General features: G+C 34.5%; 1 protein-coding gene across 1 annotated transcript in view; it reads left to right on the top strand.

Annotated features, from left to right (window-relative positions):
• The window catches only part of LOC136826017 (nephrin-like), a 588,861-nt gene that overhangs the window by 300,106 nt on the left and 262,983 nt on the right, over positions 1-25,772 (top strand). Inside the window, exon 3 of the mRNA XM_067082876.1 lies at positions 21,140-21,274. Coding sequence (XP_066938977.1) covers positions 21,140-21,274 — 135 coding nt within the window. The remainder of the gene's footprint in view (positions 1-21,139; positions 21,275-25,772) is intronic.

Here is a 25,772-nt window from a genome sequence, read left to right as displayed (position 1 = left end):
CTCTCTCTCTCTCTCTCTCTCTCTCTCTCTCTCTCTCTCTCTCTCTCTCTCTCTCTCTTTGGCAACACGGACTTTCCAATTCTCTTCTCACCTTTCTCTTTCTCGTATTATTTCCGTATTTCTGGAGTTCTTAGTTTTCCAGTCTCTGTCTCTCCACCTTGTAGCTTAAGCCCGGATTAATGCTTACGTGATGTTTTTGTTAGCATTTATTTCAATTTTCGTTTTAGATATCTGTTCGCCCATCGCGCTTTATCTTTTAATGGACTCGTTCCATTTTTTCAGGTATTTTTTATTATCAGCCGATCTGTCTATCTGTCTCTTTCTCTGTTCATATATATATATATATATATATATATATATATATATATATATATATATATATATATGTGTGTGTGTGTGTGTGTGTGTGTGTATGTATGTATATGTGTATATATATATATATATATATATATATATATATATATATAATTATAGTGGGCATAATTTGAGGTTATGTATGTATGTATGTAATGTATGTATGTATATATCGGTACTCTATGATGCCTGGGAAGATGGACGGACATCAATAACACATGAACAGTTATAATATTGAAAAATTTGTACATTTCAAAAAAACCCAAATTCTAATTAGGATTTGGTTGCAAATTTGAAATTGATAACTGCGTTGAAACCCATCATCAATGGTATTTTAGTTATATCACATATTCAAATTTAGAATTTTAATTTTCATGATTATGATTAGGCCCAGGCTTGAAAGTAACGCTTAAAGAGAATTATTATTTTTTCGTGAAATGACCTTATTAAGATGTGCATTCCCTTCTGTTATTTCCTTTTTTTGTTGTTGTTGTTATTGTTGTTGTTTATCAGCCGAATCGTCTCGCAGATATTATTTCCCATCTGCGGTCTCTTTACCCCCCGAGGTTTCGGGGGGCTCGGCCCCCGCTTGAATATTGGAGCGCAAGAGTTGCAAGAGGTTCCACCATCTTTAATTTTGTATCTTTTTCCCAGAGGGCTTCGGCGGATTATTGCCCGGCTGGGGCGCGGCGCTCCTTGGTATGCAGCCGACTCTCCATGATTAACTTACAGGCCATTTGAAAAGGGGGAGGGATCGAACTCTCTTTCGGGATTTTTACGGCCTCGAACTTGGGACTGATTTTCAGCGAGATCGGTCGGTAGGATTTTTTTTTTTTTTTTTTTTTTTTGTTGATTATTTTTGCGGTTCTGTACCTCTTATTCTCTTCCTTTCTGCTTAATGAACTACAAATATCGTTAAATATACAATTCACTATACCTGGGGAAAAATTTTCTGATATTATTGCATATGTTTGCAATGACGCAAAGCCATGCACATAAATATTTAACTGCAAATATTGTTCAGTATCCAATTCACTATACCTAGGGAATAATTTTCTGATATTATTGCAGACGTTTGCAATGACGCAAAGCCATGAACACATAATATTTAACTATAAATATTGTTTAATATCCAATTTACTATACCTAGGGAATAATTTTCTAATATTATTACCTATGTTTGCATTGACGCAAAGCAATGCACACAAATATTTAACTACAAATATTGTTTGATATCCAGTTCACTATAACTCGGGAATACCTTGCCCAAGGTATAGTGAATTCGATACTAGACGATAACTGTAGCTTAATATTTATGAACATGTAGAAGCCACGCGTGTATAAGTGACAAAAATTCAGGTAATACAACAACGAAATAATATTCAGCTAAAAGAAATGAATATTTAATGTTAAATATCATGACGGGAGGTGAATTGTAATTCAACATATTTTTTGAAGCTAATATGTTGTTCAATCTTTTTGTACACATCATCATAATCCTTCTCCACATCATCATCATGACTTTTATCACCATTGTCTATCCCCCTCCTAAGCGTTTCTTTATTCCCTTCCTCTTTTCCTACGCTTTCATCCCCGTTCTTAAACCCTGTCTTTATCTGAACTCCAACCCTCTGCCACCGGCCATTAACAGCATAAACATTTACGCTTTTAAGAACTCCCCTCTTTCACCTACGGCTTTATTCTGACTCAGGGGCGAATATTTACCTTCGCCTCACGCGAGAGGCCAAAGGAAAACCCGCCGGAGGTGGAGAAGAAACAGCTACTTACTTTCGACGGTCCTTGTCTGAATGGGGGGCCGTCCTGAATAGGCGTTGCGAGGAGGACCGGAAGTGCAAACAGGGCCAGTGTCCACAGGGCCAGTGTCCACTCTCTCTCAAAAGCTACGTCTCTCTCTCTCTCTCTCTCTCTCTCTCTCTCTCTCTCTCTCTCTCTCTCTCTTGCTCTTTCAGAATTTTGCTCTCTCTCAAAAGTCTGTCTTTCTTTCTTTTCGGAATGCTGCTCTCTCTCTCTCTCTCTCTCTCTCTCTCTCTCTCTCTCTCTCTCTCAAAACTTTGCTTCTCTTTATCTTGCTTGCTTTCGAAATAACGCACTCTCTCTTTCTCTCTTCTCTCTCAAAATTTTGTTCTTTATCTTTCTCTCTCCTTCTCTCTTTCAAAATTCTGCCCTCTTTCTCTCTCTCTCTCTCTCTCTCTCTCTCTCTCTCTCTCTCTCTCTCTCTCTCTCTCTCTCTCAAAACTTTCTCTCTCTCTATCTTGCCCGCCTTTCGGAATCCTGCACTCTCTCTCTCTCTCTCTCTCTCTCTCTCTCTCTCTCTCTCTCTCTGTCAGTCTACAGTCTAAAATACTGCTTTCCCCAGTTAAATGTCTCTCGGTCCGGTGACATTCCTCTCCCCCTTCCCCCTCCCCCCAGCAAAAAAAAATCAACAGCTTATAATAGATGGAGATACATAAAGTCCTTAACACCTTTTGTACTGTAACGCCATTTTTCCATACCTTAATAATGGAGCTTAAGCCAAACAGAAAAGGAATTATAACGGGGAATACATATTTTCCCCCTCCCAAAGTCAGCTGTTTTTTTTTTTTGTTTATATTTTTTTGTTTATATTTTTTTGTTTATTTTTTTTGTGGGAGAGAAATAACTGTCGTAAGAAGCGGACAAGAACGAGGAAGGGGAAAGATGATGAGTTTCCCCTCTTTCCTCTTCATCTTTTTATTTTAAGTATGCGGCGCAAATAGCCTTTTTTTTTTTTCCCCCCCTTCCCCTGCTTGCAGTCCTCCAGAAGTCGGTTCATGTATGCAAAGGGGGCTGTAAAGGAGACAGGTGATGAGAGAGGCTGCGTGTGCTATTCATTTGCTTATGAAAAGAGTTTTATTCGTCATGCTTAAAAATGTAGGAGCGGCAGGTGTGTACAGGTGTTTGTGCAGGTGTGTGTGTTCATATACGTGTGTGTGTGTGTGTAAAGGAAGCGGTATTTCTCTCTCTCTCTCTCTCTCTCTCTCTCTCTCTCTCTCTGCCTGTGTCTCATTTCTTGATGTATAAATGTGCATGTAATTTTAGTTTCCCTTCTCTCTCTCTCTCTCTCTCTCTCTCTCTCTCTCTCTCTCTCTCTGCCTGTGTCTCGTTTCTTAATATTTAAATGTGCATTTTTAGTTTCCTTTCTCTCTCTCTCTCTCTCTCTCTCTCTCTCTCTCTCTCTCTCTCTGCTGCTGTGTCTCATTTCTTGATGTATAAATGTGCATGTAATTTTAGTTTCTCTTCTCTCTCTCTCTCTCTCTCTCTCTCTCTCTCTCTTTCTCTCTCTCTCTCTCTCTCTCTCTCTCTCTCTCTCTCTCTCTCTCTTAGTTCGTATGTTTCATCGCTTAACATAAAATTGCAGAATTTAGTTCTCTCTCTCTCTCTCTCTCTCTCTCTCTCTCTCTCTCTCTCTCTCTCTCTCTCTCTCTCTCATATCTTTTATTTTGCCTCTTGAAATTCATTTTTCATATGATAAACCTCGAGCTACGGTAATGACACAGATGACTAATGCAGGAATTTTTTTTTTATGATTTTAAAATACCTTTTGTCATGTGTCACTCTCCGTAAATGTAAGTTCTTATTATGTCGATGCGTACTTTCGGTCAAAAAAACGAACAAACAAACAAACAAAAAAAATGACTCGCACAAACATAAAGACTAATTCCTCTAGCGGAAGGGAGGACACATCATTGAGTGATGAGAAGTGGGTAAAAGTACAGTGAAAAACTAAACATATTTTTTGCATCGATTATTCATCACCAGTGTACCCAAGGGAATTTAAAGGACACTCGGGTCGCAAAATAATCAAGAGGGTTATATACACACAAACACACACGCACACACACACTATATACACACACATATATATATATATATATATATATATATATATATATATATATATATATATATATATTTATATATACACACATATATATTGTGAATGGATAAAACTCTATATTGTAAATATATAAGAAAAACATTTCTTTTATACGCATTTTGGTTTAAACTAGAAGTAGACTGAAAAAAATATTCAACTATATCTAATAAAATCCTGAGTTGATAAACCGTGTCGCTTGACTATTGTATGTACCGTCAACAGTAGAGAGAACATTATCTCATTTACTCTCGCATCAAATATTTGAAAATTCTCTCTCTCTCTCTCTCTCAGGTTTGTGTGTGTAAAGGAAGCGGTATTTCTCTCTCTCTCTCTCTCTCTCTCTCTCTCTCTCTCTCTCTCTCTCTCTCTCTCTCTCTCTCGGTTTCGAAATCATGACCGATCGATCGACTGATCGAAATCCTGCACTCTCTTTCTCTCGATTGATCGATCGATCAAAATCCTGCTCTCTCTCTCTCTCTCTCTCTCTCTCTCTCTCTCTCTCTCTCTCTCTCTCTCTCTCTCTCTCTCTCTCGATAAAACAATGTATTCTTCAGAACAAAAGGGAAAAATGAGCTGATTGGAGGCCCGGAGCCCCCGAGTTTCCTTCCAGGAATATGCTGCGTCAGCAGTTTTGCAGAGAAGGAGGGAGAGAGAGAGAGAGAGAAAGAAGAATCTTTGTATAACGAATTCGAAAGTAGCTAGTTAGCGTCTGTGGTTTTATGAAATAAAACATCATATTGAATTCTCACAGACGTGAATTCTGGATGATATCTCGTTCGTGTTTGTGATCGAGATAAATCTTCGACCAATGAGGAATTTTTTTTTATAAAACAATTTGGTGCAAATGAGTAGCTGTTCCTTTAGGATTCAGTTACTTTCTTGGGCTGTATTGTAGTTACATGTAAAATAATGTATCACACTGGAAAATTAGGTTTATAACTTTTTGTTATATTACTAGTAAAATATTTTCCTTATTAGAGGTGATTTTTATTTATCTATCTGTCCACCTACCTACCTACCTATCTATCTATCTATCTATCTATCTATTTATATATATAAATATATTATATATATATATATATATATATATATATATATATATATATATATATATATATATATATATATATCTAATGCTACATACATTTTCACAAATATTAAGCCGCAAAACCCTTTTCATATGAAATTTACTATTTCTTGGGAATAACTTACATCGTAATGGAATTACATGTGATTAATGCATCTACTGTACTCCTGCCAAGCATAGGCTCGAACTATGGCCACTTAGAAGATGCACTTACCACATATGCTTCCCTTTGGGTGAAGTTATCATCAAATTATAGTTATTTCAATATTTAGGGAGAATTTGTGGCTAAATGTGACAAAGCTACATGTTTACTCAAACACACAAACACATGTTATTTCTTTGAAGTAAAAATTATTTTTGTTTACGTATTATAAAAGTCTATTGAGTATGCCACCATGTCTAGTGACTAGATAGCAGTTAGGTTAGTCAGGAATTCGTACAAAGGAAGCGAAATACTTTTAGGTCAGTCTGGAATTCTTCCAAAGTAAGTAAAGGACTTGTATTTAATTGTTTGATGGAGTTTGATGTAAAATAAGCAAGTGCGTAAATCTAAATTACCCAGAATTGGTAGAAGTAGAATTGTTTTTCACAGACTAGGAAGCTATCAATGCAGAAACTGAAACGTTTTTAAACAACCTGACTTTCTACATAACCTATCGAGGAGGCCTAAGACGTGACAATCGCCAAACGGAAATCGAATAATCACATTGTAAGAATACGATTACGCCATTCTCACCCAAGGAAAGCAGATACTTTACACCAAGCGGAGACAACGAGACGACGGATCTCGACTTCAAAGATGTGAGCCCTCGGCGAAGCCCAGATACCAAGTTTGCCCTGGAGCCCTCAGGCCATGCACTGCCTTCGCAAGCAGCAAAGGATGCCTGGCGGCTACGCTTTGAACCAAGTGGATGGCAGTCATAGTATAATCCCTCCTTCATTTAATGTATATTTAATACATGCCATGATATCTCTTAGAGTAATGCATTATCATGCATTATTTAAGCAAACTATAACAGCAGTTATGTTACCTAAACGTAACCCCCTTTTTTTAATACTTTTGGTTTTTTAAAACTTTGTATACCTATTTAAGCACAGTGTTATACGTTCATAATTCATTTTGTGCTCTGACGCATTATTGTTTTTATACTGAATGTTGCCATGCATATAAGGGTATTTATCTATGTATAAACAACCTTTTTCAATGTAATTTTCCCATGTGAATAATATATTTACATATTCCCTATTATACAAATATATACTACAATGAATTCCAACCTGTAATCCCTCGACCTCTCAAATACTGAGTTTTGAAGGTTTGAAGGTCAAGATGGATAACAAGATTGCAAACTGACCTTTCTTATGCTGGGGCACAGTTCATAGATACCCTTTCACACTTTACCTTTATACAAGGGCACTGGCGGATCCAGGGGCGGGGGCCACCTGGGCACGTGCCCCCCCCCAAAAAATAATGACTAAATAACAATATTGAAGATTTAGATAATAATAACATAAATGAGAAATATAAAAATGGGGAAAAATATGAAAAATCTATTATAGAAATAAAGTTTGGAGAAAAAATAACAATAATGATAATAATAACAATAATCTTAATGATAATAATAGTGGATTCGGCATTCCCTTATAGAACAGGCATTTGCTGTCTATTTCATATATATATATATATATATATATATATATATATATATATATATATATATATATATATATATATATATATATATATATGGTAGCATAATGATGGACGTCTATGAAGGTCCGCAATATGACCCCATCCACACTTCATCTAAACCAGCTATCGACAACCATACATCACATTGATTGGCAAAACAGCTGTGGTGTTAAGAGCAGGAATGGAAAACAGAAAACTGAATACTGTACCCCAGGAATTTCGTTATAAGAACCGGAAAAAGATATCACAATACCAACATTCCAGCAAAATACTTAGAAATGCCGTTGAGACATCTGCTTTCTTCAGTCAGTATTGCTCAAGAGAGGAACAAAAGTGTTCCTATATACGCACACATACATGCACACACACACACACACACACACACACACACACATATATATATATATATATATATATATATATATATATATATATATATATATATATATATATATATTATTGTGGTATGTATGTATGTGATGAATATGAGTAGAGAGAGAGAGAGAGAGAGAGAGAGAGAGAGAGAGAGAGAATATGACTGTAAATTTAAAATGCTTGTTAAAATTTGCTTTTGTGATGCAACTGTCTGAACTGATTAGATCGGATAATTCAGCAGAATTATTATGCAAATCATCAAATGATGGCAAGGCTGACTTAAGAACGTTATGCCTGCAGAATTTAAGACTACGCATTACAGTAGAACTTATACATAACAATTAGGGAATGCTGCCGTTTTTATATTCTTATTTTCAAATACACGATTAAAGATACGATGCAACAATATAGATATTATTTAACAATAAACTTCATAACGATTATAAACATCCTTGCGCAGAATAAACTTCAGGGAGAATGATGGCAAAATTACAAATGACGTCGTATTCTTCATGCTAATATTTCCACTTTAAACAATAGAGGGGGAATAAATGCAGAGCGAATAATAGCAACAGGGGGCGGGGCGGGGGAAGTGGGTTGGGGGGAAGGGGGAAGACATTAGAACATTGTCAAGACGCTGGCCATTAGTATAATTAGCATTTTACTGTGAGAACCCGAGCAGAATTTCCGCCACGATGTTCATATTTATTTTGCAGTTATTTTCCATTGTGCACCGTTATTTTATCTTGTTATTTTAGTACCAGACGATATTTTTATTCTATACTGCTTTTGGTTTTTCTTGGGTGATTCCGCTCGACCTGTTACGGATTAATGGGAAATAATGCACTGCACTTCATACTGTTATTATTAATATTATTATTATTATTATTATTATTATTATTATTATTATTATTATTATTATTAGTTGCAATGCATTACTGCCCTAATACAAATCTCCTTGTATCTTAACAATTTACTTACCCTTTCGTCTGTTTATTTATTAATTTGTTTATTTATTATTTCTTTTTTTCTTTATTATCTCTTCTTTCTCTATTTCCCATTACCTTCTGTTACTTCTTCGTACTGAAAACCATATTCTTTGGACGCTTGAATATCAAGTCAGTGGCCCCTGTGTGGTTGATCGGTATGAATAGGGCTCATCTTCTGAATAATAATAATAATAGTAATAATAATAATAATAATAATAATAATAATAATAATTATTACTATATTATTATTATTATTATTATTATTATTATATTATTATTATTATTATTATTATCATTCCCTTTTACAGAAATGTCACCAAAAGTAGGATTCGTGACTGGTAACAAATAATCGTGAGATTTAGGAGAGATGACATCTCATAAAAAAAGGAACTTGTTTATATGTGTGTGTTGAGGAGAGAGGCGGGGGGTGGGGGCTGGGGGAGAGGTTGATTGTCTTATTTCAACAAACGACTGGAGGTTCGCAAATACTCTATCAAACGTCAATGTAAGACTTTCTCCCCCTGAATCTGACTCAACTCCGTATCATCTGTACATAGAAGCACCTTAGGGGCCTATCTTTGCTGATATCTTTCTCCTCTTCCGATATCTTTCAAACTTTGTCTCTGGCCTGATATTCACTGGATGGATGTCAAGATATTAATCCTTATTTTCTGCTCTACTTCAGTATTTACTCTAAAGTAATTATGCTTGAACATAATTACATGGTCATCTAGAGCTTCATTAGCAGTATCGTCAGTCCTCGGTCATCATAGTGATGAAGAAATGGTTTTATTAGTCTGGGAATTTGCATTTCCTCATACATTATTCATTTACAGTCGTATACATTTGGGTTGTCATTCTTATGGAATTATTATTTTTATTTCATGCTCAGTAAATTGGATGTTTTTAAATTATTTCATGTTTAACTGTATTGATTTACACTGATTTGTACGCCTTCTTATAAGTAATAATGACAATGAAGAACTATATATATATATATATATATATATATATATATATATATATATATATATATATATATATATATATATTATATATATATATATATAGGTTTGTAACCTTCAAACTCCTAGTGATACCACACTAGGGTCAGGTCGTCTGGTCATTCCTGGCCCTTACATGTCCAGTCTGATGAAGCTATAAAGAAATAGCTTAGGAAAAATATTAAGAATGAAATGAAACTAATGATTACGACAACAGCAAGGGTAATGATGTAAAAATAAAATTATAACTCAAATAATTTTCTAATTATCTCTGCAGAGGAGAACGAAAATCAGATTATAATGAAAACATTTTCGAAAGAACAAATTTCAGTCGGCCTGGGACGCCAATTCTCTCTTCTAGGCTTTGGCCGAAGAAAATCATGGAAAAAGGGGGAAGAAGTTCGGGGTTTAACCACGAAGGAAGCCGCTTATAGTAAGTTATGTCATAAGAATCAGGAAAAAAATGAAGGGAGGAGAGAACTTTGACCGTGTAAATCATGAAGCAGTTTTCTATTATAAGTTAAGATTATTGGGAGTTGGTAGATTTTTTTTATTGTTTTAATTGAATTTTTAAAGGGCAGAATCAAAACTGTATATGTTGATGGCCATTACAGTAGCTTTAGTAACATCATTTCAGGTGTTCCTGAAGGTAGTGTTCTGGGATCTGTACGTTCCTGAAGGTAGTGTTCTGGGATCTGTACGTTCCTGAAGGTAGCGTTCTGGGATCTGTACGCTCCTGAAGGTAGTGTTCTGGGACCTTTGCTATTTAGTATCTATACCATGCGGCAAGGTCTAGAGAACAAATTGATGGCATGTGCCGATGATATTACTCTTGTAAATGTTGTTCCTTGTCCTCGCCGTAGGTCAGTAGGTTGCAGAACCCTTGAATAGAGATCTGACACGTATACATGAGTGAAGTAGGCTCTGGGGCACGAAGTTGAACCCTTCTAAAACCCAGAGCATGATAGCTAGTCTATCCAGAACACCTTTGCATGGAAACAGTGTTGTTTTAAATGTCAATGATTCATTTAAGATTCTAGGTGCAGCTTTTGATAAGAAATTGACTTATGAGAGGCATATATGCAATATTGTTTCCTGTTTCTCAAAAAGTTGGGATCCTGCGGAAATTTGTTCGAATGTTTTGTGATGACGTTATTATATCTATCTGGGTGTTTTAACTCTTCTTCCAGTGTGGTCTCCGGTACTGACTCTCATTTCAAGATCCTGGATATAGTTATGTCATCAGTCTAAGTCTATTTTGCAGACTCTTAATGCTGCATTGTTGCTTAGACGTAAAATGCGTTCATTATGTTTGTTGGATAAAGTGTATTACAACAATCAACATCCTGCGCGGGACAAATGGGTAGAACTCATTAGCAGAAAATATTCAATTGTTGTCCTCCATTGTTTATTATTGTTGTATATCTCTTCTGTGTACTGCCTCCATAGTTACCCTATATTGGGAAAGCTCAGTGACCTTTGAAAGTTCATTCCATTGGCTATCATTACTATGCCCTGTGAACAGAACTGTCGCGGAGTTTTCTATATAATAAAGGATGGTTGTAAAGAAACTGAAATACCGGAGGGGCAGCGTATTAAAATGTGAAATTAGAGGAAGCAGGGAAGGTTTAGCGAGCATTACAAAATGCTTCCGAGCTCTTCGTTACAGATTGATGTTGTGTTTTGTGATATATGGTTTTTTTTTGGGTACACGTGCGTTTTACGGTACAGAATAAAACTAAAGAGAGAGAGAGAGAGAGAGAGAGAGAGAGAGAGAGAGAGAGAGAGAGAGAGAGAGAGAGATATTTTCATTGTGTTTCATGATATTCGATTGTCTTCCAGTTCAGTGCACAATTTATTTTAAGATTTTTTTTTTTTTACATATAGATGCTGAGAGAGAGAGAGAGAGAGAGAGAGAGAGAGAGAGAGAGAGAGAGAGAGATTTTTATTGTGTTTCATGATATTCGATTTTTCTCCAGTTAAGTGCATAATTTATTTATAAGATTTTTCTTTTACATGTAGATGCTGAGAGAGAGAGAGAGAGAAAATTAATTGTTTCCTCAAATTACACAGTTTATTGTATAAGAATTTATTTTTAAGTGTAGGTGAGAGAGAGAGAGAGAGAAACTGATTGTGTTTCCTGAAATTACATAATTTATTGTATAAGAATTCATTTTTAAGTGTAGATGATGAAAGAGAGAGAGAGAGAGAGAGAGAATTGATTGTGTTTCCTCAAATTACACAATTTATTGTATAAGAATTTATTTTTAAGTGTAGATGATGATGATGGAGAGAGAGAGAGAGAGAGAGAGAGGAAATTTCCTTTCCTCTTCTCCTCCTCCTCGCCGTATTAAAGACCAAATGAACATTTATTGGAGATTCTGTTCCAACTTAAACCATAATTTTTCGCCCGGAAGAAGTTCCCTAAATGGTGGAACGTTCCTGCAAGAGTTCCCTATTGTTATGCATGACCTTATTTTTTATATATTTTTTATTCTCTTAGAAATTTAAAAAAATTCACGCTGGTTAGTAGAGCAGCGAGACCAACGCATATTCGTAGCAATTTCATTCGCTCATTTTTTTTTTTTTTTTTTTTCATTCAACTTTTTTCCGTTTCAGCACTATGTTTCCCTCTTAATGTATTTGCTTAATTGTTGCAGCGACATTTTTTTCCCCTCCCCTGCTCGATTGTGTATTCAGTTCCCTTTTGCATAGGAATTCCTTTGCATAGTTTACGTTGCGAGTTTGTTAATAACATCGTATGAGTCCATTATGTTAACAGGGAAAGACTTTTCAATACATACACACATATATATGTGTGTGTGTGTGTGTATATTCATATATATACAGTACATATATACACATATATATATATATATATATATATATATATATATATATATATATATATACACATATACTGTATGTATGTATATACTTATGCATGTATGCATGCATAGTTAATGTGTGCACCATATATATGCTTTCCTGTAAATTTATCGATTTCATATTTCTTTAAAAGATTATCTTCCTCTCCGTTGCTTCTTAATTTGTAAAGGGTTTGAATTTTGGTTCTATGTTAGTACTGTTCTTATACGTTTTAAATTTTCACAGTCATACATGCCTGGTTATTTTAATACAAAGGAGGATTCAAACGTGAATATTATGAAAAGAGAAATTTTAAGTACACTCGTTATTCTTACTGATTTTCATTACGGTTGATGCTATAAAGAGAGTTGTCTTTTTAGTTCTCATAATGACGATGTTTGAAGGAGGTAACATTGCCCTTATAACATTACCCTTACTGTATAGTATTTTAATACATAATTATAATTTTAACACTTAATTGTAACACTACAAACCTCTAGCTTTGCAGAGATCCAAGCGACTTAATAAAAATATCTGTGGAATTCTTTGGGGTTTGAAAAGGGTCTTGACTCAGAACAAGATCATTCTATATATATCATCGTTAGCTTTATCATTGCTCTTTATTCTTTTATCAGATTTTGATGCAGTTTGGTCGGTAGGTTCCTTGGTATATATACCTCGACCCATTGTCAAGGTAAATTTAATCTTTTATTTCGCCTCGTCGTCAAAACCATGATAGCTAGACGGCTCTGGTTGAAAAAAAAAAATATTTTGGCACTTATTCTTTTCTCGAATTTTGACTAAACTTTGGAGTTGAATAAATGTTTTCCCTAAATTTCTTTCTTGTTATTTTTCACTCGACCTATTCTGTTTTTCAGGCTGTACCTGATTTTTTAAAATTTTCATTTCTGATTTTGATCAGTCTTGGTACGTAAGGTAATGAGGCGATGGTAATTTATTTTCCTCGAATATTTTCAGCTCCGGCTATTTTCCGGGGCCACGGACAATTTAATAACCGAGATTTTAATATTCTTTTCCTGGTTCTCGGAAACTGAGATAATCAGTGGTCTTTAGAGGTCCTTCCTCTGCAGGTACTTCTTCGTAATAATCTTTGATGTGATATATTAGCCTTAGGCAGATGTTTTGCATTAGGCTTATTAACTTCTTCTGAACGCAGTTGCTCTTAGAGTAATCTTTGCTACTTGTTGTTATTTTAAATAAAAATATTGTTGTCCTTGACTCTGATAAGTTTATTTAATTCGTGGGGAGAAACGGTTACATTGAAGTAATTGCATTAAGTAGTGTTGGTGTCGAATAGTAATGTCTTTTGTCAGGAAAGTAATAAGTGAAATTTTTATATTTTTCAGTCATTCATTCTCTGTTATTATTATTATTATTATTATTATTATTATTATTATTATTATTATTATTATTATTATTAAGTGAAATTTATATATTTTTCAGTCATTCATTCTTTGCTATTATTATTATTATTATTATTATTATTATTATTATTATTATTATTATTATTATTATTATTATTATTATTATTATTATTATTATTATTATTATTATTATTATTATTATTATTATTAAGCAGTTCAAATCCGTACAAGTGAAAAAAGCGTCATTATCTTTTGATGAACAAGAATAATAAGTAGTTCAGGAGGAAACATTTCACGGATAAAAAAAAAATAGTAAATCAGTGAATTCCAAGTGAAGGAAAAAACACAAAGAAAAGTGAAATAAAAGAAAAAGGGAAATAAACCGAGGAGATGAGGCAACCGAAAGAAAAAATCCTGAGCAGGATTAAAGTGAAGCACTTTGTGCATTTAAATATGGTTTCCTCATTCCCCCTTTTGGTGTTTCTAAAGCTCATATACATACATACATACATACACAAACATACCACATTCAGTTGCATGTATATACCATACAACACGTAAATATTCAATCATTTTCCCCTTTTACTGTTTCTGAAGGAGATCGAGAACGAGGGAATTACCTAATGATCATAATTTTTTTTTTTTTTTGTAAAGAATGTCATTTTTAAAGTTTGTTTTTAAGTTCTCATAACCAAGACTGCCATTTCTAGCTGAAGAAGGAGCTGAGCAACTCCTGAATTTATTTTATCATTTGTAAATACATTAACAAAATGTGGATTTGTATTTTATAAACATATTCACGGGATTGTGAAGAAGATTTGCATTTATTATTATTATTATTATTATTATTATTATTATTATTATCATTGGTGGAGGCGAGTGATTGATTATTATAACCCACAGTGGAGATGATTTCTCTGGATTGAATGGAAGGCCGTCCACGCCCATCCCTTGGTAATGGATTAAATGAGCTGGAATTCTCCGGCATCTCATCAGCGTTTTATGAAGCCCCTTTTTTGTTAAGTAACATGACCACGTTTTGCATTTTGAGTTTTCAGTAAAAGGAAACTATTGTGCCGGCTTTGTCTGTCCATCCGCACTGTTTCTGTCCACGCTTTATTCTGTTCGCGCTTTTTCTGTCCGCCCTCAGATCTTAAAAAAACTACCGAGGCTAGAGGGCTGCAAATTGTTACGTTGATCATCCACCCTCCAGTCGTCAAACATACCAAATTGCAGCCCTCTAGCCTCAGTAGTTTTATCTTAAATAAGGTTAAAGCTAGCCATGATCGTGCGTCTGGCAACGCTATAGGACAGGCCGTAACGGGGCCGTGGCTGAAATTTTCATGGGCCGCGGCTCATTCAGCATTATACGCTGTACAGAAAACTCAGTTGCGCTGAAGGAACTTCGGTTTTTTTTTTTACTTGTTTTTAAGTTCAAAACGCACTGGAAATATGTTAGAGAATGGTTTCTCTTGGAACCAAATGGAGAGCGAAATTCTGTAGTATATTCGGGAGTAAAAGTGCGTCTTTGTGAAATGCTGACCGTTGGCTGCTATTCCAAAACATGTAGTCCACTGTCTTTAATAACTGATGAGAGAGAGAGAGAGAGAGAGAGAGAGAGAGAGAGAGAGAGAGAGAGAGAGAGAGAGAGTTGGAGTCGCTCAGCCGTTACGAATTTCATTTGAATCTTAATGTGGGGATGGTAAATGAAATATAAAGTCTTTTTGCAAACCTGATGAAGATGACTTTTGCTGATGAAAGTACAGATCAGTCAAGAATCATTTAAAGACACCACAAAGAATGATTTCCCTATATCATGGCAAAGGTCTCTCGATACAGGAGAAAGGTGAGTCAGAGAGCGTCCAGAGGAAGAAGAGGAAGGAAATTAAACGGGAAAAATGACGGAGAGAGAAAGGGGAAAAAAAAAGTAAGGAAACGCAGAACAGGGGGTCACAGACAGTGTCCAGGGAAACAAAGGCAGTGGGGAAGAGCGACCGGGGGCTCGGATGTTTAAAATTGAATTTTGCGTCGTTGATTGCTATTCAAACCTTCACATACTGCGGAAGGGAAAATCCATCTCACATAGAACAAAAGGGAACTCCCATCTGGTACGTAAACAAACAATTTGTCCCGCGCGTGCGCGCTGGGGCCCAGCGACTTGCAGGCAGCGGCGACTGAATGATTGTGGTCGTTTTCAAGAGAATGGCTGAAATTGAACCATCAATCTTTTTATGGAGTGCTGTGGTGGCCTGGCCTTTCTGAATGTGAGTTTATTGGAACCTGATAGTGCGTGACTTTGGATGGTTTAATCACCCGGCGAGGTTTTGACTTATAAAATTGGGCTTCTGGCTTGTGAAATTAAACTTTCGAATTGTAAAATTCAAGGTTTTTTGTTTTGTTACCTGGACTTTTGACTTATGAAATTAAACATTCAAATTGTAAAATTAAAAATTCATCTGGACTTCTGACTTATGACGTTTTTTCAGTTTTGTCATCTGGACTTCTGACTTATGAAAATTAAAAATTCTTTTTGTTTTGTCAATTTGACTGAAAATTAAAAAATTCAACGTTTTTGTTTTGTCATCTGGACTTCTGGCTTATGAAATTAAACTTTCAAATTGTAAAATTTTAAAAATTCAACGTTTTTGTTTTGTCATCTGGACTTCTGACTTATGAAATTAAACTTTCAAATTGTAAAATTTAAAAAATTCAACGTTTTTGTTTTGTCATCTGGACTTCTGACTTATGAAATTAAACTTTCAAATTGTAAATATAAAAAAATTCAGGTTTTTGACAACGTAATTCATGAAAAAAGCAAATTGAAAATTAAAAAATTCACTTTTTTATTTAAGTCAAAATGACTTTAAAACAAACAGCAGAAAATTAACAATTTTTTATATAAGTCAAAATGACTTTAAAACAAACGTGTAATTATACACAGTCAGTCGTAAGATACTCCGATGTCTTCTAAATGCATCCAACGTTTTTTAAAATCATTCCCTTGACATGCAAATATACAACTTCCTCTTGACACTGATAATTAATGATACGTGTCTCCTACAATACTATATATTTACATATACTGGCCATGATTCAGAACTGAAGTATATCGCAGTTCATTAGTAAATCATTAACTTCGAGGGATTGGCAATAATCAGATGATCATTAATTTGGCATTATCTCCGTCATAACAAGAGAGGTCCTGGGGTTTTAGGCCCCCGAAATATTTATTGAGCCAAGTATCCCCGACCCCCCCGACCCCCGCAGTCACAAGAGGGTCCGCTTGTAAGTCAATTTGCTTTCCGATTCCTGTGTATCGCATCCGGAGATAGAATTGATGTTCGCTGAGTAATTATTTCCTCCCAGATATCAAGGAGATCCATTATTAATGACCTCTCTCTCTCTCTCTCTCTCTCTCTCTCTCTCTCTCTCTCTCTCTCTCTCTCTCTCTCTCTCTCTCTCTCTCTCTCTCTCGTCATCCACTCCTTGTTTAATTTGTGTCATTATTATTCTTTCCTTTGTTTCAACTTCCAGTCACAGTTATTCATTAACTGGATTAGGTTCTTATAGGTAATACTTTATGTTATTATTATTATTATTATTATTATTATTATTATTATTATTATAAAATTTGTAGTGTAACAGTCCGAACTACTCTAATTACTGAATTAGGTTCATAAAGGTAATACTTCATATTATTATTATTATTATTATTATTATTATTATTATTATTATTATTATTATTATTATTATTTGATTGTATTTCTAACCATTGTAACTGTTCTAACCACTCCTAACAATTTTATTTCAAACAGTCGTAACAGGCAACACAGAAATAGAATTTTCAGTTCCGCACCACAGAAAATAAATAAAAAAAAAAAAAAACACTCGAATTTGGGTTACATTTATTTATCGTTCAGCCAACCACTAGTCATGCATATATTGGTCATGAATCCCTTTAGAATTTACGGCCATGCTTTATGGAATATCCGATTTTACTACGCTGGATATTAAGGTTTTTTTTTTTTATGAGGAATGAGTGCGTAAGGAATGGCAGGGTGTATGGGAACCCTTAATGTTTTTTTTTTTTTTTTTTTTTTTTTTTTTACGTTTTGTAAGTGTTAACGCTTCCGTGGATGTAAGTGTGTTGGCTGCTTAAATGTTTTTACCTATGACAAATATGTGAAGTTGAAAGCTCTTTTTCTTGCTATCCACACTTGTGTGTGTGTTGTGTGTGTGTGTGTATATATATGTATGTATGTATGTATGTATATATAAATGTATGTATATACATGTCTTTACATGTCTGTAAGTATACCTTCATATGCTCATATATATATACATATATATATATATATATATATATATATATATATATATATATATATATATATATATATATATATATATATATATATATATATATATATATATATATATCTATACATACTAAGTAAAGGACTATAAGTCGAAAGGACTTGCAGCAATCCATTGTTTTTCTTTTCTTCGTGAAATTTTGTCTTTATATATATATATATATATATATATATATATATATATATATATATATATATATATATATATATATATATATATATATAAATTCAGCATCTCACCAACTTACATCACAAGGAAACAAAAATGAATACATTTAAACATAGTAAAAAATACGGATCACTATCACCTCCATCTCGGCACAAATAATGAAAGATTACCCAACAAAGCTCCAGTGATCCTGAATCATTTAAATGCTGTAAGGTCAGCAAGCCAGGAGCATCACGTCTCCCTCTAAGAAGGTCTAAAGGTCACCGAGAAACTCCCTGAAGACCATTATTTTCCCGTTTCTCCCCTTAACCCTCCCATTTACCCCTCGTGGACGAACCTCCATTGTAACCCCTCCGAGGAAGGGATTCTTTGGGATCCGATTTGCGAAAAAACGGATGGCGATTCGTATAGACAGACAGAGTGAATAATATATGAAGCGAAAACCCTCTTGTGACGAAATGTTAGCCTTGGATAGACAAGTCGGGGACACTTCTGGTAAAATTCGTGTATAATTGAATTCCATACTACTGAGGTTGCCATTGCTGTGTTTCCAACATAACGTTGCAGAGAAGAATAAAAAATATTATTTTAAAACAAATGTGAAGAGGAGATAGTTTTGTATGTTGGTGTGGATGGCAGTTGATTACGCTTTATCATTTCCTGTTAAAACAACGTTTTTTGTTTACTGATAAATCAGAATTTTTGTGATGAATTGCACGTTTTGAGGGGCTTTTTTGTTCGTTCGTAGATGTGGTAACGTGCATTAAGGCAAGAAAAAGGATATATATTCATATATATACATATATATATATATATATATATATATATATATATATATATATATATATATATATATATATATATATATATATATATTAGTTATATAGAACTTCATGGATAAGACGGAGTGGGGAAGCAGTAGAATTTGTGATAGCGAGTTTTTATGCACCAAGATGGTAAAACAATGATAGTGGAAAGCGTTTGTATGTGTTTCTTGCTGAGATTGGTGAACATGAAAGGGTGGTTCTGCTAGGTGGTTTGAATACAATTAAATAACGACGTTATGGGCAAATATATGGAGTTCGCTTGGTAAATGTATTTGGAAACGGCTTGATTGTTGGACATACATGATTTTCAAAATGTATAAATCACAAGTATTATTGCGAAAGAGAAAATGTTGAGGAAGGGCATCCATCAATAAAACATCTTTAATTTCGTAAATTTTTGTAGTGGAAGTTCATGAATGTTTTTATTGGAATTTCGTGAATGTTTGTAGTAGAATTTCGTAAATGTTTGTCGTGAAAGTTCGTAAGTGTTTGAAGTGGAAGTTCGTAAATGTTTGTAGTGGAATTTCGTGAATGTTTGTAGTGGAAGTTCGTGAATGTTTGTGGTGGAATTTCGTGAATATTTGTAGTGGAATTTCGTGAATGTTTGTAGTGGAATTTCGTGAATGTTTGTTGTGGAATTTCGTGAATGTTTGTGGTGGAAGTTCGTGGATGTTTTGTAGTAGCGAAATTTCGTGAATGTTGAATGTTTGTAGTGGAAGTTCGTGAATGTTTGTAGTGAAAGTTCGTGAATGTTTGTAGTGGAAGTTCGTGAATGTTTGTAGTGAAAGTTCGTGAATGTTTGTAGTGGAAGTTCGTGAATGTTTGTAGTGGAAGTTCGTAAATGCTTGCACTTTTGCTTGTCTCCATTCGTCTAAAAGTGCTACGCGGTCCCTTTACATTCACAGAACCTTTGCTACAGACAGCTAACAAGATTTGTATCTACTTTTTTCCTCCTTCCAATTTGTATTTCCTACACTTGTTTCTCTAGGTATTCAAAATGTCACTTTTATGAACGTTCATTCAGCCGCTATTAACTGTATACTAGATGCGGTTGATATTTACAAATGTATGTACGTATATATGTATGTTTCTAATCAGACATAGTACCAAAGCCTTGAGAAACTACCGTCCGTAATTAGGATCTACTTCGTCTAATTAATGGAAGAATAAAGATAACCCTCCAGGCGTAATTTCCAAAGACATAGAACCATTTTAGAACCCGTGAAGTCAGACCAAACCAAATATAGCAGAGAAAGTATCACTTCTCCATTCCATCCCAGAAGCCGTGAGGCTCTCGGGGAAACTCCCTCAAGACCACTATTTTCCCGTTTCTCCTTTAACCCCCATTCGCCTCCTGGAACACGGACCTCCTTTGTTGTCCCCTCGGAGTAAGAGATTCTATGTGATTCAATTTACAAGAGGGGGACGGCCAGAAATAGAGGCAGATAGAATGAATAAGAAATGAAGTGAAAATCCTGCGTGGCCGAACGACAGATAAAGATGGCGCGGGCAGCGAGGACGATGCCAGAGCTCCCGAGATAAAATGGATACGTGTACTGCGCCGTAATATCTCGTTTCTGTGAAATGATTCGCTGTTGCATAGCTTTCCATTTCAATTAAGTTCTGATTTATATTTAATTTTTTTTTGTAACTGAAGTAAAAGAACGAGCACGCAGTATTTTGGCGTAGTTCCACTTCCTTGGAGAACATTGGGACTCGACGAATTCAAATATACTGCACATAATGCAGTACGTATAATTTAACGTTATTTTATGTGCATATTCAAAACTGTATCCACTTATAACGAAATTAATTATATTATTAAATTTTTGGTATTTTTTTTACATTTTAAACCTAATTGCATATATTTTCATGAATTTTATGTAATTTCAGCGCGTCAGTGTACGCATCAATCATGACCCGTTATAAAGAGGCAGATTCGTTTCCCCATAAATGTATGTTGATGTTTTGCTCCAGAAATTTGCTGATCTCTAGGTTTCTGAGATGCGTTTGTTCAAATTAATTGTTAATCAGTCGTTAACAATTCCCAGTAGGTTATTGTTAATTGTACTAACAATTTTTGCTTTATTCCACAGGGTCGAGTGATTTCCAGCACTTCACGGTGATTCCAGAAAGTCTGGAAGTCAGGGAAGGAGAGGACGTGTTCTTGCGCTGTGTTGTACAAAACCAGCGAGGGAAAGCACAGTGGACTAAGGATGGCTTTGCTTTGGGTGAGTAGCGAAAATTTTTCTTTAATAATTATATCTGGAATTTAACTTTTCAGGTCGAAGCAAAGTCTTAGCGTTGAGGAGATGAAGTGAAGTGTTTCCATGTTCCAGGATTTTTGTATGGAACGATAATAAGTAAAATATGGAAGGACCTGTTGAACATTACGTTTTGGTCAACATATTATCAGTAGAGACGCAAACAGTGAACGGGTCTTAGCGTTGAGAAGACGAATTAAATGTTTCCATGTTCCAGGATTTTTTTATGGAACGATAATAAGTAAAATATGGAAGGACCTGTTGAACATTATGTTTTGGTCAGCATATTATCATTAAACACGCAGACAGTGAACGGGATCTTGCGTTGTGTGTTCACCTTTAACAGTAACCATAGAATTACTTGCATTGCCCAAATCTATTACAAACGACCCCATTTGTGGTTCTAGATAGCCTGGGTGTTCGGGCACTGCAGATCTCAATTTCCTTCATTGTCCTGTTATTAGGCGACGAATCTCAACAAACAGAAGTATTTGATATTCACTTTGTGATGGTAGAATTTGAATGTGTCAAATAAACGAACTTGAGCATTTGATGGTTTTCCATGAGAGCAATATTTGGGAGATCTGAAATAACTCTTGTAAGTCTAGTAAACGAAACAATAAAAGACTCCTACTTACAAATTAAGTATTATAAAGCCGTTTAATTACAGATCTCTTTATAGAGTACAAATCTCTAGCTCATTAACTCAAACTTTTTCCAGAAAGTAACGCGAGTGCTGTGTAATTTTTTTTTCATTGTAATTATGATTTTCATATACCATTTCAAGATTCATCTCGCGGTAATTATGTCTGTCTAAACAATAAATGTTTCCTGTTAATGAGCTGCGATATTATAACCCAAAAAATATCATATGGCCTCATTTGACCTTTGGCAAACACTAGTTCTGCATATGAAATCCGGACCCTGAGTATACATTCATGGCAGTATGCATGTGTAGGCATGCATGTGTAGACACCTGATATTCATTTGACTGTCTGCATGTGGCTAGATCGTAATGTATTCATGTCCAGCATAACGATGACAGATGGTCAAGGTGATATTATGGGATAAGTTCAAAGTCGAAATGAATGACTATAGGAAATAGGTGAATAATCCTTATCTTATGCTTTATATTATATTATATATATATATATATATATATATATATATATATATATATATATATATATATATATATATATATATATATATATATATATATATATATATATATATATATATATATATATATATATATATATATATATATATATATATATATATATATATATATATATATATATATATATATATGCTATGTCAATCCATGTCTCTAACTGCACCCAAAATAGCTTCTCTAACTGTTACTTCTTAGTACAAGTGGTGGGTTTTCTCAAGTCCACCTTTAGAGCCTTGTACTTGACCCGTATTTTCTGGTTATCTTTGCGACCAAAACACTACCTCTCATAAAACAATTAGTTTCCACACTTGGAATTATAAAATAAGTGTTGGAAAGCTAATCCTGGCTGGGCATAAGCACTCATTATTAATTATAATTCCCCACGGCCGTAAGTCATCCCAGCTTATAGTTAATTTGATATCAAACGATATTTGTGGCGTAGTGATTGCAAATATAAAAAGTCATCTTTGTAAAAGTTCAACATAAATTCATATATATATATATATATATATATATATATATATATATATATATATATATATATATATATATATATATATATATATATATATATATATATATATATAAATCAATCCATGTTTCTAACTGGCCAAAAATAGCCCAGAAATGGTTACAGTGCGACCTAAAACACTACCTCTCCGTTCCACCTTCATAAAATGTGTCTCGGGGCCTATAATTAGTGAGGTCGGCTCAGTGTTTGCTCTTGTAAAAATGTCCTTGAACAAACAGGGGGGGAATTACGCGAATTAGTACATGTCTCAAGGCCGATATTTTCCATTCAGTGCATTTTTAATCTTTATACTTTTCTTTATACTTTTATCAACGTGCGCAATATTATATTATTGTATTATTCTTATTTCAGCTCGGGGAATGTATGAATGTGTAATGCGTTGGCTAACTTTAGGTTTAATTTTTTTAATATTGATTTAATAATTTTGAATAGTAATATGACCTTGTGCCAGTAGGGATTACGGGTTGTCATGACAGTTGAAGAAGTCAGTATTTGGTTTAATATTGGCCGTTAATTGTGAATAAGTTTTGTTCATTATACTCATATAATGGCATACCCACTCATTATTTGACAGATCGTGCTGTCACGGATTATTTGAGTCCATTATAAAGAAGGGTCCTAAATTTTCAAGATGTACAGATTAAGAGAGAATAAAATGGTATTAGATGAAGGTACTCTTATCATAGGCTCCCCGTAGGGGTGTTAGTACCGTCAGTGCACCTCATGCGGTTCACAGTAGGCATTACTTAAGGTTCTTTGCAGCGTCCCTCGCCCCCTAACTGCAACTGCTTTCATTCCTTTTACTGTACCTCCTTTCATATTCTCCTTCTTCCATCTTACTGTCCACCCTCTCCTAACAATTGATTCAGAGTGCAACTGCTTTGAGGTTTTCCTCCTGTTACACCTTTCAAACTTTTTAACTGTCAATTTCCGTTCCAGCGCTGATTGACCTCATAGGTCCCAGTGCTTGGCAGTGGCCTAAAATCTATAAATCAGTCAATCAGTCAGTCAATCTTAGCATAAATACTCAGCAAATAGCATTTTCTTTTATACTCAGCAAATAGCAGTTTCTTTTATACTTACATAATCTCTGCGAATGATATTGCTAGAAAATGAGTCACGATTGTACGAGATGACTAATACAAGATTGGATTCAGATGTATCCGCGATTAGGAGAGGATCAGTCTGGGTTGGAATGTTCCCTTGTGCATACTTTGTCAGGCATAACTCTCTTGTCCGTCAGACCTGCAAACTAGAACACTGTTAAACTAATATGATGCATCAAGAGAAAGGTAGTAAGAATTGAAGATTCATTCCGAAGAGCGACTGAAAACAAATTTATAATTTTATTGTAGAAAAATCAAAATATATAAAAAAAAATTTAGCCGAAGATCAGTTGAGCCAGTGATAAAACTCTGTGCAACGGTCAGTTTAAGTTTTCTAAATTCCCATCCATTTTTAGGTAATGTGCTTTGGATATTTACGCCCGCCATCCCCATCTGCTCATAAGAAACTGTGACTAGTTCTGAAATAACAATGAAGTAGAAGAGATGATATGAAAATAATAAAAAAGAAAAAATACATAACACAAACCAGGATTCTGTATGTACTTATAAGTAATCCACTTAAGAAACACAAAAAGTTTAAACTAAGATAACATAATTACGGTACCTTGATGGAACAGCAATCGCAATATGGGGTTCCCGCAGAATGTGTCCTAATAATCTTACGGTTATTTCCAATGCAATAAATCAGAATGCAACGACGTTTATGGATTATTTGCGTCCCTATTACGCGAAGTTAATTATCGTGCTGGGATTTTTTCAAAATTTTGATGGAAAGACATTACTCATCATGATTAATTGTTTTATTACTTATTTCATGTGCGATTGCAAAAGTTTGATTCTTTTTCATTTTTAGCTGTTATATTTAACCGACTGAGTTATTCAATATCATTAAGATGAGAATGTTTACAATTCAGTTGCTGTTTATGACATAACGTTACTTTGATGAGGATGCCATGTTAGGAATTTTAATTACCTCGAAATCTGAATGGAAATCATATGAAGTCGTTCTTTGCCCTAATATGTGTTTTGTGATGTTTCTGCTTCTATTTTCCTTATACTGAATGGTTTAGAGAGTTCTTTATTTTATTACGAGGTTTATTAATAAACAGAATGACGGGAAACAAGCATTGAACTTAATGTCAACGATGCTTGCTATAAGATGTCTATCAAATGAATGTAGGTTTATGTTCATATAAAATAAAAGATTGTAGTATTTTCCATCCCATAATAAGACGACAGACAAACATACAGAGAACATTATAAGAACCATTACAAGAATGCAAAAAGTCATAAGAATCCTATTGTGTTGTAATGTCTTCTGTATTGGTAATGGCGAGCAACTTTTTTTTATTACGGTAATTATGGTAATTTAATGACATAGGTCAGAGTTAACTTTAGGCGCGTTGCCGAGAGGTTCTCGAGCTTGAATTTCTATGTGGGTTTAATGTCATTTGTAATTTCATCCACTCAAGGTTTCTGCTTGTGTTTTCGCTTGTATTCTGCAAGTAATTAAAATAACCCTTTGTCGACGATGGGCAAATGTATTTTGAGAGATTAGTATTCTGACAGAGACTGTTTTTGTCATGTGTTATTTTTTTTCAGTGAATAGCCATTGACACTGTTCCTTTTCAGGTATACTGACTGTAGTGACATTTAAGATTTCATATTTCATCTCAAGTGCTGTCT

The sequence above is a fragment of the Macrobrachium rosenbergii genome, chromosome 40 (assembly GCF_040412425.1).
Source record: "Macrobrachium rosenbergii isolate ZJJX-2024 chromosome 40, ASM4041242v1, whole genome shotgun sequence".
NCBI lineage: Eukaryota > Metazoa > Arthropoda > Malacostraca > Decapoda > Palaemonidae > Macrobrachium > Macrobrachium rosenbergii.
Note: the sequence above shows the minus strand (reverse complement) of the source record. Positions and strands in the feature narration are given on the sequence as shown.